The following is a 19,776-nucleotide window of genomic DNA, read 5'->3' as shown; positions in this document are numbered from 1 at the left end:
TGCCACTTCTCAGCCCATTGGCCCATCTGGTCCAGATCCTGTTGTAATCTGAGGTAACCCTCTTCGCTGTCCACTACTCCTGCAATTTTGGTGTTAACAGCAAACTTACTAACTATACCTCTTATGCTCGCATCCAAATCAATTATGTAAATGATAAAACGCAGTCAGCTAGTACAAGTCCACTTGTCTAGGATTGAATTTCGATAACCCCTTGGTATTTGATGGTTTCCTGGTGCATTCTCCCTGACAACGCCGTGACCAATCAGACTCAACATGCCAGCAACCTCTTCCCTTTGCAGTATAAGTTGTTGTTTCCTTTGTGATTTGATGTTCTGAGGGAATGCTGCACTGTCAGAGACACCACCTTCCAGATGAGATGTTAAACCAAGGTTCCATCACATGGACCTCAAAGCTCGCGATGCCAATTATGAAGATGCAGGCGATTTAATCAATATGCGGGAATTGAATGCCTGATTATTTTTACATTGCCCTTATTGGTCAGAGATTGAGTATAGGAGTTAGGATGTCATGTTGTGGTTGTGCAGGGCATTTGAACTTTTGGAATACTGCGCCCAGTTCCATTCGCCCTGTTGTAGGAAGCATGTTATTAAATTGGAAAGGGTTTGGAAAAGGTTTACAGGGATTTTACTGGGGTTTGAGGGCTTGAACTATAGTAAGAGATCGGATTGGCTGAGATGTTTTTCCCTGCAGTGTTGGAGACTGAAGGGTGACTTTATAGAGGTTTATATAATCAAGGTATTTTTCAATGTATAATTTCAGTTACATCACACTGTAAACATTTGCTATATATTCTTTGCCTTACATTTGTGTACTCCACAACCATCTGATGAAGGAGCAGTCCTCTGAAAGCTAGTGCTTCCAATTAAACCTGTTTGACTATAACCTGGTGTTGTGCGATTTTTAACTTTACCCCAGTCCAACACCGGCATCTCCAAATTATAAAATCATGAGGGGCATGGATAGGGTAAACAGACATGGTCTTTTCCCTGGGGTGGGAGAGTCCTGAACTAGAGGACATAGGTTTGAGCTGCGAGGGGAAAGATATAAAAGCGAAAATCTTTTCACACAGAGGGTGGTGCGTGTATGGAATGAGCTGTCAGAGGAACTGGTGGAAGCTGGTACAATTATAGCATTTAAAAGGCATAAGGACTGGTATATGGATAAGAAAGGTTTAGAGAGATATGAGGGTTGAGATTGGGGTGCTGGAAAAGCACAGCAGGTCAGGCAGCATCCGAGGAGCAGGAGAATCGACGTTTCAGGCATAAGCCCTTCATCAGGAAAGGGCTATGCTCGAAACATTGATTCTCCTGCTCCTCGGATGCTGCCTGACCTGCTGTGCTTTTCCAGCACCACACTCTCGACTCTGATCTCCAGCATCTGCAGTCCTCACTTTCCCTTAGGGTCAAGCGCAGGCAAATGGGACCAGTTCAGTTTGGGAAACCTGGTCAGCATGAGTGGGTTGGGCCAAAGGGCCTGTTTCCATGCTATATGACTCTATGGTGCTTGTGGAAGTACGTTACTTGTCACATTCCCTACACCCCCGCAGAGATCACACTTCAAGAATAGCTCAGAAGCTAGGAGGCACTTGGGAACATCCTAATGTCAGGATAGGGTTATTTCTTAATTCATTCATAGGACGTAGACCTCTCTGTGTGAGCCATCATTTATTGCCATTCATAATGAAGGTTCCCAGTCAGCTATATTGCTGTGGGCCTGGAGTCACATGTAGGCCAGACCAGGTACGGACAGCAGATTTCTCACCCAAAACGACAAGAGCAACACAGATGGAATTTTCCAACAAGTGGTCATCGTTAGACTCTTAATTCTAAATATTTGTTCAATTCGTATTCCACCATCTGCAGTGGATTAATAGTTTGGCAATAACAAATCCGGGCTATTACCTCCCCTAAATGCAGCATGATATTATACTACATAAATGCAAATTTGTTCTTTTTGTTTGTTCTGTTGGAGTGTGTTACAGATTGATTCTGTAAAGATGTACGCACTCTATAAATACTCCCCCGCACAATCGCAGCTAAAATTAATCTCATGTGGGCTCGTGGCTTTTTTTATTCGCATTCGTAATCACTTCCATAAGATACGTATGTAGCTGTTCCTGTGAGCAAGAGTGCTTTTTTAAAAACCTACTCAGTTTGAGGCAGTTATTCAGTGATGTTGATGAAATGATTTATATACAGCCTCTGTGTTTAAAGGGAAAGCGTGAATCCTTTTGAATAGATTTCATTAAAATAAAAGTTTAAACCCAGTCACCTCAAAGTTTTTTTCACAGCTTAAAAATACGGGGTAGGTCATTTAGGACAGAGATGAGGAGAAACTTCTTCACCCAGAGTGGTGGCTGTGTGGAATGCTCTGCCCCAGAGGGCAGTGGAGGCCCAGTCTCTGGATTCATTTAAGAAAGTGTTGGATAGAGCTCTCAAGGATAGTGGAATCAAGGGTTATGGAGATAAGGCAGGAACAGGATACTGGTTAAGGATGATCAGCCATGATCATATTGAATGGTGGTGCAGGCTCTAAGGGCTGAATGGCCTACTCCTGCACCTATTGTCTATTTTGAGAATGAGCTATTCCAGAACCTTCTGTTTTTTTGCTCGATGTGCTCCAATATTAGGCTCTATTTCTTTCAATATCTGATTGAATATGTCACCGAATGAACATCAGGGTTTAGCTTTTCCTGATCACCACCACCACCTGTCCCCACTTCCTTCCCTCCATACCTCACTCAAATCATCAATTCTGATTCTCCCCTCCCCCACCCCCCCATTCCCCCTGCGACATCAGTTCACTGCTGCTCAACTGTGAGGGCATCACTTTTTGCCTCAAGTCAACATTGCTGTATTTTCCCACAAGGAGCTGAATGAGGGAAGGGATGGTGGGTGTTGCTAAATGGTGAACTTGATTGCTTCTGATTTCACTCCCACTCCCCCTGCACCCCCCGCCCCCGCCCCCCAATATCTTTTCGCCCAGTTTCTCTATGGGCTATGCCATTCCTGATGAAGGGCTTTTGCCCGAAACGTTGATTTTTCCTGCTCCTTGGATGCTGCCTGACCTGCTGTGCTTTTCCAGCACCACTCTAATCTAGACTCTGGTTTCCAGCATCTGCAGTCCTCACTTTTGTCTAGTCTATGCTAATTCTCACCGTGTAAATAAACAAGAGCGCTTGAATGTGTACAATGTCTTTGCCCTTCAGAAACACCTTCAGTATTTCACCAAAGACCCTCAGACAGCACCTTCCACACCCACAGCCACTTCCATCTAGAAGGACAAGGGCAGCAGATACATCCTGCAAGTTCCCCTCCAACCCACTCACCATCCTGACTTGAAAATATAACACTGTTCCTTCACTGTCACTGCGTCAGAATCCTGGAATTCCCTCCCTGAGGGCATTGTGGGTGAACCGACTGCACATGGACTGCAGTGGTTCAAGAAGGCAGCTCACCCCCACCTTCTCAAGGGGCAACTAGGGACGGGTAATAAATTTGTTCAGTTTGGGGCTCCACACTTCAGAAAGGATTTCTGAGCCTTGCAGAGGAGAATGACTAGAATTTTCTACCATGGTCCTACAGTGATGAGATGGGGCTGGAGAATCTGGGATGCTGTCCTTTGTTATAGACCAGATCAGACCCTCTTTATATATATATTAAAAATGGAGCCTCGACCCTAACCTTTTCTTATTTTAAAGGTAAATGCAAAGTGCCATGTTCCAGATGCAATGTGACTGATCAAACAACTGGACGTTAAATAAAATTTATTGTCATAGAGATGTACAGCACGAAAACAGACCCTTCAGTCCAACCCCCTCCATGCCGACCAAATATCCCAACCCAATCTAGTCCCACCTGCCAGCACCCGGCCCATATCCCTCCAAACCCTTCCTATTCATATACCCATCCACAGCACCAAGGGCCCTTGTTCAATTCCTGCCTCAGGCGACTGACTGTGTGGAGTTTGCACGTTCTCCCCGTGTCTGCGTGGGTTTCCTCCGGGTGCTCCGGTTTCCTCCCACTGTCCAAGAATGTGCAGTTTAGGTGAATTGGCCATGGGAAATTGCTTGTAGTGTTAGGTGAAGGGGTAAATGTAGGGGAATGGGTCTGGGTGGGTTGTTCTTCAGAGGGTCGGTGTGGACTTATTGGGCTGAAGGGCCTGTTTCCACACTGTAAGTAATCTAATCTAAAAATGTTGTAATTGTACCAGCCTCCACCACTTCTGGCAGCTCATTCCATACATGCACCACCCTCTGCGTGAAAATGTTGCCCCTTAGGTCCCTTTTAAACTTTTGCCCTCTCACCCCAAACCTCTAATTCTGGACTCCCCCACCCCAGGGAAATGACCTTGTTCTATTTATCCTATCCACATCCCTCATTAATTCATTTAAACACTTCAATTAACATACAAACAAAAGAAAGAGGAATTTGGAATAACAACTATTGGAAAACTTTACAGAATAACAGATAAAATGCCTACTACTAATATAGTAACGTCCCATAACCACGCTCCTCGGCAAAAAGGCAAATTGAGACACAGATTCTCACATGCAGTTCTCCAATCCAGGAGGAAGAAAGCATTGAGAAAATTCAGAGGACGTAGCAGCTGGGAGACATTCACTGAAGCTTCCAATTCTTTTGAAACGCCAAAGGCTTCTGTTTAAAATTAAATCTTAAAACTAAAACAAGACTAGAAATCCTGATCTGTGAGAGATGGGCCCTCCCAGGGGCAGCTTCCATTGTTCCAACTTTAAAACAAAACCCAAGGCCCCACAAATTATTTACTTTCTTAGAGACAGCTCCTTATCCCTGCCTTACAACATCTTTCTTTTAAAAAAAAGGACAAAATAATTTCTTAAAGTGACAGCATTGTCACGTGTTGTGGGGACCTGGGTTCGAATCCCACTCAACAGATGATGAAATTTGAATTTAATGAAATTTTGGAATTAAGGGCCTGATGATGACCAGGAACCCATTATTGATTAGTGACCCAGGTGGGGTTTTCCCCAGTGTCCTTTTAAGGAAGGAAATCTGCCATCCTTACCTGGTCTGGCCTCCATGTGACTCCAGACCCACAGCGATGTGGTTGACTCTCAACTGCCCTCTGGGTAATTAGGGATGGGCAATAAATGCTGGCCTAGCCAGAATGCCCTCATCCCCGTGACTGAATTAAAAGCAAACACCAGTGAACAGGGAGATTGAGGCACAAAGTGTGGCGCTGGAAAAGCACAGCAGGTCTGGCAGCATCCGAGGGGCAGGAGAATCAATGTTTTGAGGATTCACCAGACAAGGCTTGATGCACAGAACAGGCCCTTCGGCCCTCGATGTTGCATCGACCTGTGACCTATTCTCAGCTCGTTTCCCCTACACTATCCCATCATCATCCATGTGCTTACCGAAGAATTGTTTAAATCTCCCTAATGTGGCTGAGTTGACTACATTAGCAGGTGGTGCATTCCACGCCCTTACCACTCTCTGAGAGCTTATGCCCAAAATGTTGATTCTCCTGCTCCTCGGATGCTGCCTGACCTCCTGTATTTTTCCAGCGCCGCACTCTCGATTCTGATCCCCAGCATCTGCAGTTCCTCACTTTCTCCCAGGGGAAGACTGAATCGAGGGGCGCAAAACAGAGAGAGGTTGTCTCAGGATGGTGGTGCAGTAACCAAACAATGCAGCTAATTGGCAAAAAGGAGAAGAGGTTGGTGGAGAATCTTGATCCAGAGTTATTGTGACCTGGAACCCACTGCCTGGAAGATGCAGATTCAGGGACGGAATTGACATGTTTGGCTGACACTGACAGGGGAGGGGAGGGGGACGGGGACAAACTGAATAGTTCTCCCCATGAGCTGGGCAATGTGTTTGAGGAGCTGGTGGGGGTCTGACGGAGTCACCCTGCAGCATCTTTGCACACTGCGAGTTGGACAGGGAGGGCGGTCATTGTCGGAGGAGACTGTTGTCAGTGGTTCAGCAATGCAGGTGTGACAGTTTACCTGTGAAATGTGCGACACTGACATCAGGGAAAGAGAGAGAGAGAGAGAGAGAGAGACGGCTGATTCTGGGAACCCGGCTGGGGAGCACACACTTGCATCCCTCCTCCCCCTCACTCGGGAACCCGGCTGGGGAGCACACACTTGCATCCCTCCTCCCCCTCACTCGGGATTTGCACCCCCCCCCCCCCCCCAAAGGGAGCAGTCGCTAAGCAGATGCCAGAGACTGGGTGATTTCTGCTGTCCCCTGAGCTCTCTGCAAACGGTGGCTGGAATCGAACCCAGATCCCTGGCGCTGCATGGCACCAGTGCTAACCACTGAGCCACCGTGCCACCCTGGGTCTTCAGCTTATTTGTTCAGTGATGTTATCATGACATCTTCCTGGATTGGAAATGAGTCTCAATTTGAAGGGGGGCAGTGAGGTGGGGAAAATTGAATATAAAGAAATATTCTGATATTTACTGCTTATCCAATGTGGTATGAGCTGTTATAGAGTCATAGAGATGTACAGCATGGAAACAGCCCCTTCAGTCCAACCCGTCCATGCCGACCAGATATTCCAACCCAATCTAGTCCCACCTACCAGCACCCAGCCCATATCCCTCCAAACCCTTCCTATTCATATACCCATCCAAATGCCTCTTAAATGTTGTAATTGTACCAGCCTCAACCACTTCCTCCGGCAGCTCATTCCATACCCGTACCACCCTCTGCGTGAAAAAGTTGCCCCTTAGGTCTCTTTTATATCTTTCCCCTCTCACCCTAAACCTATGCCCTCTAGTTCTAGACTCACAAACCCCAGGGAAAAGGCTTTGTCTATTTATCCTAACCATGACCCTCATAATTTTGTAAACCTCTATAAGGTCACCCCTCAGCCTCCAACGCTCCAGGGAAAACAGCTCCAGCCTGTTCAGCCTCTCCCTATAGCTCAAACCCTCCAACCCTGGCAACATCCTTGTAAATCTTTTCTGAGCCCTTTCAAGTTTCACAGCATCTTTCCAATAGCAAGGAGACCAGAATTGCACACAATATTCCAACAGTGGCCTAATCAATGTCTTATACAGCCACAACATGACCTCCCAACTCCTGGACTCAATACTCTGACCAATAAAGGAAAGCCGTATTCACTATCCTATTTATCTGCGACTCCACTTTCAAGGAGCTATGAACCTGCACTCCAAGGTCTCTTTGCTCAGCAACACTCCCTAGGACCTTACCATTAAGTGTATAAGTCCTGCTAAGATTTGCTTTCCCAAAATGCAGCACCTCGCATTTATTAGCATTAAACTCCATCTGCCACTTCTCAGCCCATTGGCCCATCTGCTCAAGATCCCGTTATAATCTGAGGTAACCCTCTTTGCTGTCCACTACACCTCCAATTTTGGTGTCATCTGCAAACTCACTAACTGTACCTTTTATGCTCACATCCCAATCATTTATGTAAATGACAAAAAGTAGAGGTCCCAGCACCGATCCTTGTGGCACTCCACTGGTCACAGGCCTCCAGTCTGAAAAACAACCCTCCACCACCACCCCCTTTGAGTAGTTCTGTATCTCAATGGCTAGTTCTCCCTGTATTCCATGAGATCGAACCTTGCTGTTGATCTGAAACAATGATTTGGAGATGCCGGTGTTGGACTGGAGTGTACAAAGTTAAAAATCACACAACACCAGGTTATAGTCCAACAGGTTTAATTGGAAGCACTAGCTTTCGGAGCGCTGATCCTGATGAACTACCTGATGAAGGAGCATCGCTCCGAAAGCTAGTGCTTCCAATTAAACCTGTTGGACTATAACCTGGTGTTGTTAGATCTGATGAAGTGTTCGATATAGTTCTGAGGACTAAAGGGATCACAGAGTACGGGGAGAAAGCAGGAACAGGGAACTGCTTTGGATGATCAGCCGTGACTATATTGAATGGGGGAACAGGCTGGAAGGGCTGAATGGCCTACTCCTGCTCCTATTTTCTATGTTTCTGTGTCTCTTAAAGGTGTATTGCACATCTGCTGTGAGACATAACACAAGTAACATTGCATCTCAGAGCAGGCTGGCATTAGCATGTTGCTCTGTGATACTCCAGTGTGTGGAGGTGCCGGTATTGGACAGGGATGGACAAGGTCAAATGTCCTGGTGTCATGTGACTTGTGACCTCGTACAGTCGGTTCTGATCTAACACACAGGCTCAGTTCCCATGCGATCCCGCCTTATAAAAAAAAATGATGTAATGGCCGCACCATTTAAACCAGTGGGGCTGGAATCGTGCTGTTGCCGGGTACAGGTGAGGAAAGTTCACGTTTGACAAATAACGGCCTAAGTTCTTCAATTGTGTTATAGCCAATTCACGTTGAAGAAACATGTGCTGTAGCAGAACCAGCTGTGCAGGTTAGGTGAATCGGCCATGTTAAATTGTGTTCAATGGTGGGTAGGGCCAGGTACATTATTCAGGGAGAATATCGGGGAATGGGTCTGGTTGTGTTACTCTTTGGAGGGCCGGTGTGGACTTGCCAGGCCGAAGGGTCTGTTTCCACTCTGTAGGGATTCTGTGGAGCATTCTGTGCACTCCAGTGTGTTCTGTTCACACAGATCCAGCCGTCCAAAGGATAGCCAAAGAGCTGGTAAAATACGGCATTGATCTTCAAGACCTCGGTGAGCAGCAGCTGAACCGCGTATCGGTGGCAATTGGACAGCTCACCGGCACCGCTGGTCGGTCTGACCCAGGTAAGGTCAGGAGGGGGTGCCTGGGCAATATGGCGGAAGGTGAGGTTTGGGAATTTGAGGAACCCTGTGGCTTTGATAAAGACCAGTCACCAATATCCTGCATGGCCACGATTTCAAATATTTCAAGATATTAACGGGAAATTAAGGATCAAAAGTAAACTATTTCCATGAGTTTCGGATTGTAGAACTAGGGGCACAGTCTGAGAATGATGGCCAGAGCGTTCAGGAAAGACGTTAGGAAGCACATAAATGGTGGGAGGGATTTGGAACCCATCTTCAATAAATGACAGTGGCTGCTGGATCAGGCATTAATTTTAAACCTGAGATCAATGAGTTTTTATTAAGCAAATGCATTGAGGGATATGGGGCTAAGGCTATGGAGTTGGGCTCTCGATCAAACATTGAATGGCAGAACAGGGTCAAGGGGCTGAATGGCCTACTGCTGTCCCTATGTTTTTAATTCTGCTTTGGACTGGTATTTTATTATCAGCTGTGTGAAACAATTCAGATTTTGTTCACGATCGAAAATAAATTTGCGTTTCTCCTCCGTCCTTCACAAGCTCAGGGTGTTTGAGAATCCTTCACAGACAGTGAAGTGGTGTTTTGAAGGTATTCACCTTGAAGGTATACAAGAAGGAGATGAATTGTGCACAGTAAGCTCCCACTAATATAACAATGTGATACTGACCAGAGCGTCCGCGGTGAATGGCTTTCGGGGGAAAGGGCCCAGCGCACTGGGAGCGGTCCCTGTGTTTGTGAAGGTGGCAGTGGGACCCAGCTGAGGGGATTGGTGAACAGGAGTCACTCAGCCCTCAGACCTGATCCTGATCACTCCCCAATCCTGCCTTCTCCCAGTGACCTTTCACCTCTTGGATCATCAAGAATCTATCAGCCTCTGCCTTAAACATATTCAAACACTCTGCTCCCACGTCATTTGTGGAAGCGAATTCCAACCATCCAGCTTTCCCTGGGGAGTATAAATGTTGCCTCATTTCTGTTTTAAGTGGCCAGCTCCTGAATTTTGAACATAAATTCCTGGTTTGAGATTCTACCGCAAGAGGAAACATCCACAATCACCCAGTCACATTCCCTCAGGGATTTTTAATAGTTTTCCTGGTCAGTTTATGGGCTCACATACTAGTCCGTTGGCATTTCATGTCCAGTTTGCAAGATTGACCCTCCGACAGTGCGGCACTTCCTCAGTACTGACCCTCTCACAGTACAGCACTCACTCAGCACTGACCCTCTGACAGTGCGGCACTCCCTCAGCACTGACCCTCCCACAGTGCGGGACTCCCTCAGCACTGAACCTCCGACAGTCCGGCACTCACTCAGCCCTGACCCCCTGACAATGCAGCACTCCCTCAGCACTGACCCTCCCACAGTGCGGCACTCCCTCAGCACTGACCCTCCGACAGTGCGGCATTCCCTCAGCACTGACCCTCCGACAGTGCGGCACTCCCTCAGCACTGACCCTCCGACAGTGCAGCACTCCCTCAGCACTGACCCTCTGACAGTGCGACACTCCCTCAGCACTGACCCTCCCACAGTGCGACACTCCCTCAGCACTGACCCTCCCACAGTGTGGCACTCCCTCAGCACTGACCCTCTGACAGTGCGGCACTCCCTCAGCACTGACCCTCCCACAGTGCGGCACTCCCTCAGCACTGACCCTCCCACAGTGCGGCACTCCCTCAGCACTAGCCCATCCAACAGTGTGGCACTCCCCAAGCACTGACCCTCCCACAGTGCGACACTCCCTCAGCACTGACCCTCCCACAGTGCGGCACTCCCTCAGCACTGACCCTCCCACAGTTCGGCACTCCCTCAGCACTGACCCTCCCACAGTCCGGCACTCCCTCAGCAATGACCCTCTGACAGTGTGGCACTCCCTGAGTACCACCCTCCGACTGTGCAGCACTCCCTCAGCACTGACCCTCCCACAGTGCGGCACTCCCTCAGTACTGAGCCTCCCACAGTGCGGCACACCCTCAGCAATGACCCACCCACAGTGCAGCACTCCCTCAGTACGGACGCTCTGAGAGTGCGGCACTCACTCAGTACGGAGCCTCCCACTGTGAGGCACTCCATCAGCACTGACTCTCCGACAGTGCGGCACTCCCTTGGCACTGACCCTCTGACAGTGCGGTACTCCCCAAGTACTGACCCTCTGACAGTATGGCACTCCCTCAGCCCTGACCCTCCCACAGTGCGGCACTCCCTCAGTACTGCGCCTCTGACAGTACGGCACTCCCTCAGCACTGACCCTCGGACAGTGCGGCACTCCCTCAGCAGGGACCCTCTGACAGTGCAGTACTCCCTCAGCACCGACCCTCCGACAGTGCGGCACTCCCTCAGCACTGACCCTCTGACAGTGTGGTACTCCCTCAGCACTGACCCTCCCACAGTGAGGCACTCCCTCAGCACTGACCCTCTGACAGTACGGCACACCCTCAGCACTGACCCTCTGACAATGCGGCACTCCCTCAGCCCTGACCCCCTGACAGTGCAGCACTCCCTCAGCACTGACCCTCCCACAGTGCAGCACTCCCTCAGCACTGGCCCATCCAACAGTGCGGCACTCCCCCAGTACTGACCCTCCGACAGTGTGGCACTCCCTCAGCACTGACCCTCTGACAGTGCGGCACCCCCTCAGCACTGACCCTCTGACCGTCTGGCACTCCCTCAGCACTGACCCTCTGACAGTGCGGCGCTCCCTCAGCACTGATCCTCCCACAGTGCGGCACTCCCTCAGCACTGGCCCATCCAACAGTGCGGCACTCCCCAAGCACTGACCCTCCGACAGTGCGGCACTCCCTCAGCACTGACCCTCTGACAGTGCGGCACTCCGTCAGTACTGACCCTCTGACAGTGCGGCACTCCGTCAGTACTGACCCTCTGACAGTGCGGCACTCCGTCAGTACTGACCCTCTGACAGTGCGGCACTCCGTCAGTACTGTCCCTCCCACAGTGCAGCACTCCCTCCGCACTGACCCCCTGACAGTGCGGCACTCCCTCAGCACTGACCCTCTGACAGTGCGGCACTCCCTCAGCACTGACCCTCTGACAGTGCGGCACTCCCTCAGCACTGACCCTCTGACAGTGCGGCACTCCCTCAGCACTGACCCTCTGACAGTGCGGCACTCCCTCAGCACTGACCCTCTGACAGTGCGGCACTCCCTCAGTACTGACCCTCTGACAGTGCTCTTTCTGATGTGTTGCATTGATGCAAATGATCCTGCAAACACCGTGGGGGGAGGGGGGGTCTGTCCCATGGTGACTTCGCAACCAAAGTCCGTAACAATTCAAAATAGTATCTTGCTGTTTGTGGGGGCTTGGTGTGTGGCCATTGCATTTTCTCCTTAACCTTGGTTTAATGATTTTTAATTACCTGTCTGATGCTTTGACAAATTGTCATTGTCCTTTTGGTGAAATAGGATTCACAACATGTTTTCTTTGTGTATCAAGTTTATCGTTGACAGGGTCTCACATGTCACACCCACCCACTGTCTGCTGTTCTCCTTTTATATTTCTCACCCACTTCAGCATTTAACCCCCGTCACCATCGTAACTCTCGCTACGGTGACACTAACGGTGCTATGTAAATGCAACTTGAACCCTTTGTGAATGATTCACTCTGTAAAGGACTAATGCCTACTCCTTTCTCTCCCAGTGCTGACGGAGAAAGCCGGTTTGATACAGAAGAAGGTGAGATTTAGAATTTACAAATAGGAGATTGACAGTACAGCGTTCAGGCTTCTTTGGGATTGTCCAGTTCTTGAGGCTTGTTTGTGATTGTGGAGGGAAGGACTGTACTGCCTGGTGTGGGGAAGAGGCCAGCGTAAGACTGTCCCACCTTTCGATGAGGCCTGTTTTGATTTTAAGTTCTCTGCCTCTGGCGGCTGCGTTGTCAGGTGCCTGGGCTCAAACAGTGGGATTCCCTCCCTCAACCTTTCCGCCTCCCTCTCTTGGGAGACTTCTCAAAGTCTATCCCTTCGATCAAGCTGCTGTTCACCTGGCCGAGTGTCGCGTACCCCGAAGTAGCTTGGGGTGGCCGTAAGGTGCTATATAAATGCAAATTCGTGAATAAAATGGAAGACAGCAATTTCTGTAACATCAGCATGCAAAACTTCTGAGATCTTGGGTCGTTTCTTGGGGTAATGGGGGTGGAAGTGTCGAATTTGACCTTTTTTCAATCATGAATCAGGACATTGCTAGACCAGCATTTATTGCCCGTCCCTAATTACCCAGAGGGCAGTTAAGAGTCTTAACCACATTGCTGTTGGTCTGGAGTCACATGTAGGCCAGACCAGGTAAGGATGGCAGTTTCCTTCCCTCAAGGACATCAGTGGCCCAGCTGGGCTTTTCCAACAATTGACTGCAGATTCATGGTCATTAGACTCTTCGTTTCAGAGTTTTGTTTTGTTACTGAATTGAACTTCACCATCTGCCAGAATTCGTACCTGGGTCCCCAGAACATTACCTGGGTCTCTGTGATAATACCGCTGGGCTGTCACCTTCCCTGACCTCCATTGTAATGGACCCTGGCCTGTGAGCAAGGCAAATGAAGATGGTGGTAATATCACTGGACCATTAACCTAACGAGGTAAAAACAATGACTGCAGATGCTGGAAACCAGATTCTGACGAAGGGCTTTTGCCCGAAACGTCGATTTCGCTGCTCGTTGGATGCTGCCTGAACTGCTGTGCTCTTCCAGCACCCACTAATCCATTAACCCAAAGGCCCAGGCTAATGATCTGGGTTCAAATCCTGCCACGGCAGCTTGTGGGATTGGTTTGATTTGATTTATTATAGTCGCGTGTAACTGAGTACAGTGAGAAGTTGTGTTTTGCGAGCGGTGCAGGCAGATCAGAGGGTGTTTCGACAGAGTGAGGCACACAGGGTTACAGCTACATGGGAGGGGCATAAAGCCAGACCAACTTTACTTGAAGTTAGAGAGTCCATTCATCAGTCTGATAATGGCAGGGAAGGAGCTGTTCCTGAACCTGTTAGTGAGTTTGTTCAGGCTTCTGTATCTTTTGCCTGACGGAAGAGGTTGGAGGAGAACATTATCGGGGTGGGAGGGGTCTTTGACGATGTTGGCAGCCTTTCCGTGGCAATGAGCGGTGTAAATGGAGCCCACAGATGAGAGGTTGGCTTCCATGATGGTCTGGGCTGTGCACACCACCTACTGTAGTGTCTAACAGTCCTGGGCAGAGCAGTTGCCGTACCAGGCTGTTATGTACCCGGGCAGTATGCTTTCGATGGTGCATCTGTAGCAGTTGGTGAGGGTCTTTACAGACCTGAGCAGGAAGAAGAGATGGTATTGGACCTCTTGGCCATCACAATATGTGAGACGTCCAGGACAGGTTGTTGGTTATCGTCACTCTGAGGAACTGCGCTTAGTACATTTAGAATGGTGACTGCAACAGCTCCCATCAATTATTGTAAAAGATCATCTGCTTTACTAATGAAGCAAGCTGCCATCCTTACCCAGTCTGGTCTACATGTGACTCCTGACCCATAGCTATGACTCTTGACTATCTTTGGAATGGGCAAGAACTTCTGGTCCAAGCCTGTGACGCCCACATCCTGTGAAAGAATGGGGGGAGAAAACATTTTTCTCTTCATATCAATTTTGCCAAATTAATACAAAGTATTGCTGTAGTCCTCGGCCTTCTAAGAAAATGGTGTTTGTGTCTTTCAAGGCGCCCGTGGTGGAGGGGACGATGCAGCGCTGGAAGGAGATGGACACGAGGGAGAGCAGCGAGTCTCTGGTCCCAGACGTGGGCCCTCCCCACGGGGAGAGTGCTGCAGCGGCAGGGAGGCGTGGTCAGGCAATGGTGGCAACCATCTTGGCGGGCCCCGGCCCGAGCACCCCAGGGGTCCAGGAGACGGCCGTGGAGCTGGCTGGGTCTCCCGGGCAACTGGCCGACGTCCTGAAGGAGCTGGGCGTGGACCCTGAACGCCCGCCGAAACCCAGCGAGGGTCTCAGGTCGGGCAGCGCGGGGGTGAGTCCGCCACGCAGGGAGGAGTATGCCTACATCGTCACCAACAAGAAGTAAGCACGCACCTCGCCCTCGCGGTGATCTCTCGGCCATCTCAGCTCCCCCTTGTGTTAGGGCGGCCTGTGACCCCTCGCAAAGCTGGTGCTCTGTCACTATCGTCCCCTTCCCTTAGACTGAAGCAATCTCAAATACAACTGAACTGAGTGGCACGGTTGCTCAGTGGTTAGCACTGCTGCCTCATAGCGCCTGGGACCCAGGTTCGATTCCAGCATCGGGCAACTGTCTGTGTGGAGTTTACGCGTTCTCCCCGTGTCTGCGTGGGTTTCCTCCGGGTGCTCTGGTTTCCTCCCACAGTCCAAAGTTGTGCAGGTTAGATGGCTTGGCCATGCTAAATTGCTCATAGTGTCCAGGGATGTTTAGGTTAGGTGCATTAGTCAGGGGTAGGAAATGGGTCTGGGTGGGTTACTCTTTAAAGGGTTGGTATGGATTTGTTGGGCCGAAGGGCCTGTTTCCACACTGTAGGGATTCTATGGTGATGGGAATAAAGGGACATGCATGTGACCTGGTGAGTTGAGGGATAAATATTGGTCCCATTCCCCTCACTGACCCATGCAGTGCTGAGGACGTGCTGTGGTGTCTGAGGTACTCTCTTTCGAACGAGATGTTATATCAAAGTTCTTCCTCGGGTGAACAGAGTTGATTTCACGACCACTAAGTTGAAAAGGACAAGCTCCTGGTCTCCTGGCCATGTTGATCTCTTCACCATGAATCTGCCTGACTTCAGGGATAGCAGATCATCGGGCCATTATTTTGTCGAAGGTGGGGACTTGCTGTGTGCAAATTGGCAGCTGCATTCCCAACATTTCAAACCTGGGCTACATTTTGAAAACACGTAATGCAGCATGGACCAGGGTTTTCTGTACTTCACAAGAATAACTATTTATAGCAAAAACATGAATTCTAACAACAGGTAAACAATTATGAATCATTGACATTTAAATCCACTGGTTAAACTCTAACCACCCCCCCCCCCCCCCCCATCAAACCTCTCCCAGCTACTCTCTGTCTCTGTCTGTCTGTCTGTCTCTCTCTCTTTCTCTCTGTCTGTCTCTCTCTCTCTATGTCTGTCTGTCTGTCTGTCTCTCTCTCTCTCTCTCTGTCAGTCACTCTCTCTCTGTCTGTCTCTCTCTGTCTCTCTGTCTGTCTGTCTTCCTGATGAAGGGCTTTTGCCCAAAACGTTGATTTTCCTGATCGTCGGATGCTGCCTGACCTGCTGTGCTTTTCCAGCACCACTCTGATCTAAACTCTGCCTGTCTCTCTCTCTCTGTTTGTCTCTCTCTCTCTGTCGGCCTCTCTCTCTGTCTACCTGTCTCTCTCTCTCTCTCTCTCTCTCTCTCTCTCTCTCTGTGTATCTGTCTGTCTGTCTCTCTCTCTGTCTCTCTCTCTGTTTCTCTCTCTCTCTCTCTCTCTCGGTTTCTGTGTGTGTGTCTCTCTCTCTCTGTCTCTTTCTCTGTCCATCTCTCGCTGTCTCTCTCGCTGTCTCTCTCTCTCTCTCTCTGTCTCTCTGTCTCTCTCTCGCTGTCTCTCTCTCGCTGTCTGTCTGTCTCTCTCTCTGTCTCTTTCTCTGTCTCTCTCTCGCTGTCTCTCTGTCTCTGTCTCTCTCTCTCTCTCTCTCTCTCTCTCTCTGTGGTCCCTGTGCACAGGGTTTGCTCAGAATGCTGCTTCTCAATCATCCTCCTCCAGGTACTTTCACTTGTTTGCAAGAGGCACAGGGTGACTCATTCACTTTTATAAGAGTCTATGAGTTATTTATTTAAGTTCACCATTTGCAGCAACTGGTGCAGAAGAAATAAATGGGTTATCTTCAGGCTTAAGAACAGCAGAGCGAGCTCCATCCATTCCAGACATCTGACAGCTTCTGTCCAAACATGCTCACCCACAAGCTGCTCAACTGGTCACTATTCCACAGACCAATCAGCTGCTTGTTACCAGCTGAAATACCATTCATAAACAGGCTCATGTCTCCACTTGTCTGGAACTAAGCTTACCCTATAGCTTGCACTAAAAGCTGTGTAAACAACACTTATAATGAGCGTCAGCTAACTTCATAGAATCCCCACAGTGCGGAAACAGGCCATTCGGCCCAACAGGTCCACACCGACTCTCCGAAGAGTATCCCACTCCCAATACCCTATATTTATCCCTGACTAATGCACCTGACACTATGGACAATTTACCATGGCCAATTCACCTAACCTGCATATTTTTGGACTGTGGGAGGAAACAGGAGCACCCAGAGAAAATCTACACAGACACGGGGAGAATGTGCAAATTCCACACAGTCAGTCGCCCGGTGGCGGGAATTGAACCTGGATCCCTGGCGCTGTGAGGCAGCAGTGCTAACCACTGAGCTTTTATAAAGTGCAATAATCCTTCAACAGTCCCTGGTTTTTAAAACAGTCCTTTTTTAATTTTAAAAAGACAGAAACATAAAAAAAGAAACACACTTCTGTCTAATTTTTCTGTCCAAAATACTCTGGGTTTTGAACACCTTGTTAAAATCTCCTCACCATCCATGCTTTTTCAGAGCCTGTCCATCTATCTCTGTGACTGACGTGAGTCACCCCTGAACCATTCTTGTATTTAATTTTTATTCGCTTGTGAGATATAATCATTGTAATGAGGTTAGCTGGCTGGAAGTCTGGGGATATGAATTCCCTGATTGGGGCTGTTAATATTGTCCAGTCAGGGAGCCCTGGCTGACACAAAAAGGACGTGTGTCGGAGATACTGACACTATGGTGCTTGAATATGTGTAAGGGAGTACCATAGTCAGTGAGTATTCAGTATAAATAAAGAGTGACTTGGTGAGGGGATAACAGCTTCTGTGGAGTTATTTCAGGCATCGCTGGCTGGGCCCAGTATTTATTGCCCGTCCCTAGTTGCCCCTTGAGAAGGTGGGGGTGAGCTGCCTTCTTGAACCGCTGCAGTCCGTGTGCTGTAGGTTGACCCACAATGCCCTCAGGGAGGGAATTCCAGGATTCTGACCCAGTGACACTGAAGGAACGGTGATATATTTCCAAGTCAGGATGGTGAGTGACTTGGAGGGGAACTTGCAGGGGGTGGTGTTCCCATGGATCTGCTGCCCTTGTCCTTCTAGAGGGAAGTGGTCGTGGAAAAGGTGAGGACAGCGGATGCTGGAAAAGCACAGCAGGTCAGGCAGCATCTGAGGAGCAGGAGAGTCGCTGTTTCAGGCATAAGTACTTCCCGATGAAGGGCTTATGCCTGAAATGTCAACTCTCCTGCTCCTCGGATGCTGCCTGCCTGGCTGTGATCTTCCATCACCACACTCTTTGGAAGTGGCTGTGGGTTTGGAAGGTGCTGTCTGAGGATCTTTGGTGAATTCCTGCAGTCCATCTTGTAGATGGTACACACTGCTGCTACTGAGCGTCGGTGGGGGAGGGAGTAGATGTTTCTGGGCGTGGTGCCAATCAAGTGGGGTTACTTTGTTCTGAATGTAAATGCTGGGTGGATTGTCCATGTTAAAATATCCAGGATCAGAGTGGGTGCAGATTAGGTGGATTAGCCATGGGAAGTGTGGAGTTACAGGGATAGAGTGGGGCGTGGGGGGGTGGGGTGTATGGTTTTCAGAGGATCAGTGTAGACTTGATAGGCCAAATGGCCTCTTCCTGTACCATCACGGTTCTCTACATCGTGTCACACTTGCTCATTGTTGTTGGAACTGCACTCATCCAGGCAAGTGGGTAATATTCCATCACACATCCACAAGCATCCACTCCCCCCACCACCGACGTTCAGTAACAGCAGTGTGTACCATCTACAAGATGCGCTGCTGAAATTCACCAAAGATCCTCAGACAGCACCTTCCAAACCTATGACCACTTCCATCTGGAAGGACAAGAGCAGTAGATACATGGGAACACCATCCCCTGCAAGTTCCCCTCCAAGTCACTCACCATCCTGACTGGGAAAAATAAGGCCGTTCCTTCACTGTCGCTGGGTCACAATCCTGGAATTCCTCCCTCAGGGCATTGGAGTCTACCTACAGCACATGGTTCAATAAGGCAGCTTACCCCACCTTCTTAAGGGCCAACTAGGGACAGGCAATAAATGCTGGCACCCATAAATTACTAAATAAAAATAAACACTTTTGACTTGTGCCTTGTAGATGGTGGACAGACTTTGGAGAGGCAAGTGATGAATTACTCACTGCAGAATTCCAAATCCCTTGTCTGCTCTCATATCCATTGTGTTTATGTGGAGAGTCCAGTTGAGTTTGTGGTCAATGAATTCCCCCAGGAGGGGGACTTACAATGCTATGAGGCAGGAACTGTGGAGTATAAATTGGGAACAGATATTCTCAGGGAACTGCATGACAGAAATGTGGAGGTTGTTTAGGAAGCATTTGCTGAGAGTGCTGGACAGGTTTGTCCCGCTGAGGCAAGGAAGGGATGTAGGGTGAAGGAACCTTGGGTGACAAGGAGTGTGGAACATCTAAGTCAAGAGGAAGAAGGAAGCTTACTTAAGGTTGAGGAGAGGGTTACAAGGTAGCTAGGAAGGAACTGAAGATTGGACTTTGGAGAGCTAGGAGGGAGCATGAAAAAGCTTTCGCGGATAGGATTAAGGAAAACCCTAAGGTGTTCTACACTTATGTGAGGAACAAGAGAATGGCCAGAGTGAAGGTCGGGCTGCTCAGAGGTAGTGGAGAGAACCTGTGCCTGGAATTGGAGGAGCTAGGGGAGGTCTTTAATGAATACTTTGCTTCAGTATTCACTACTGAGAGGGACCTTGATGTATGTGAGGACATGGTGGAACAGGCTGGTATGCTAGAACAGGTTGATGTTAGGAAGGAGAATGTGCTGAAAATTTTGAAAAGCATGAGGATAGATAAATCCCATGGGCCAGACGGGATATACCTGACGTTATTACAGGAAGTGGGGGAAGAGATTGCTGCACCTTTGGCGATGATCTTTGTGTCCTCACTGTCCATGGGAGTAGTGCCAGATGATTGGAAGGTAG

General features: G+C 49.0%; 1 protein-coding gene across 3 annotated transcripts in view; it reads left to right on the top strand.

Moving 5' to 3' along the window:
- The window catches only part of LOC140482460 (receptor-type tyrosine-protein phosphatase-like N), a 238,994-nt gene that overhangs the window by 67,574 nt on the left and 151,644 nt on the right, over positions 1-19,776 (top strand). For all 3 annotated transcript variants that reach the window (XM_072579971.1, XM_072579972.1, XM_072579970.1), the window contains exons 7-9: positions 8,595-8,729; positions 12,403-12,437; positions 14,438-14,790. In XM_072579971.1, coding sequence (XP_072436072.1) covers positions 8,595-8,729; positions 12,403-12,437; positions 14,438-14,790 — 523 coding nt within the window. The remainder of the gene's footprint in view (positions 1-8,594; positions 8,730-12,402; positions 12,438-14,437; positions 14,791-19,776) is intronic.

The sequence above is a fragment of the Chiloscyllium punctatum genome, chromosome 10 (assembly GCF_047496795.1).
Source record: "Chiloscyllium punctatum isolate Juve2018m chromosome 10, sChiPun1.3, whole genome shotgun sequence".
NCBI lineage: Eukaryota > Metazoa > Chordata > Chondrichthyes > Orectolobiformes > Hemiscylliidae > Chiloscyllium > Chiloscyllium punctatum.
The sequence above is the reverse complement of the archived record's forward strand: the minus strand, read 5'-3'. Positions and strand labels throughout refer to the sequence as shown.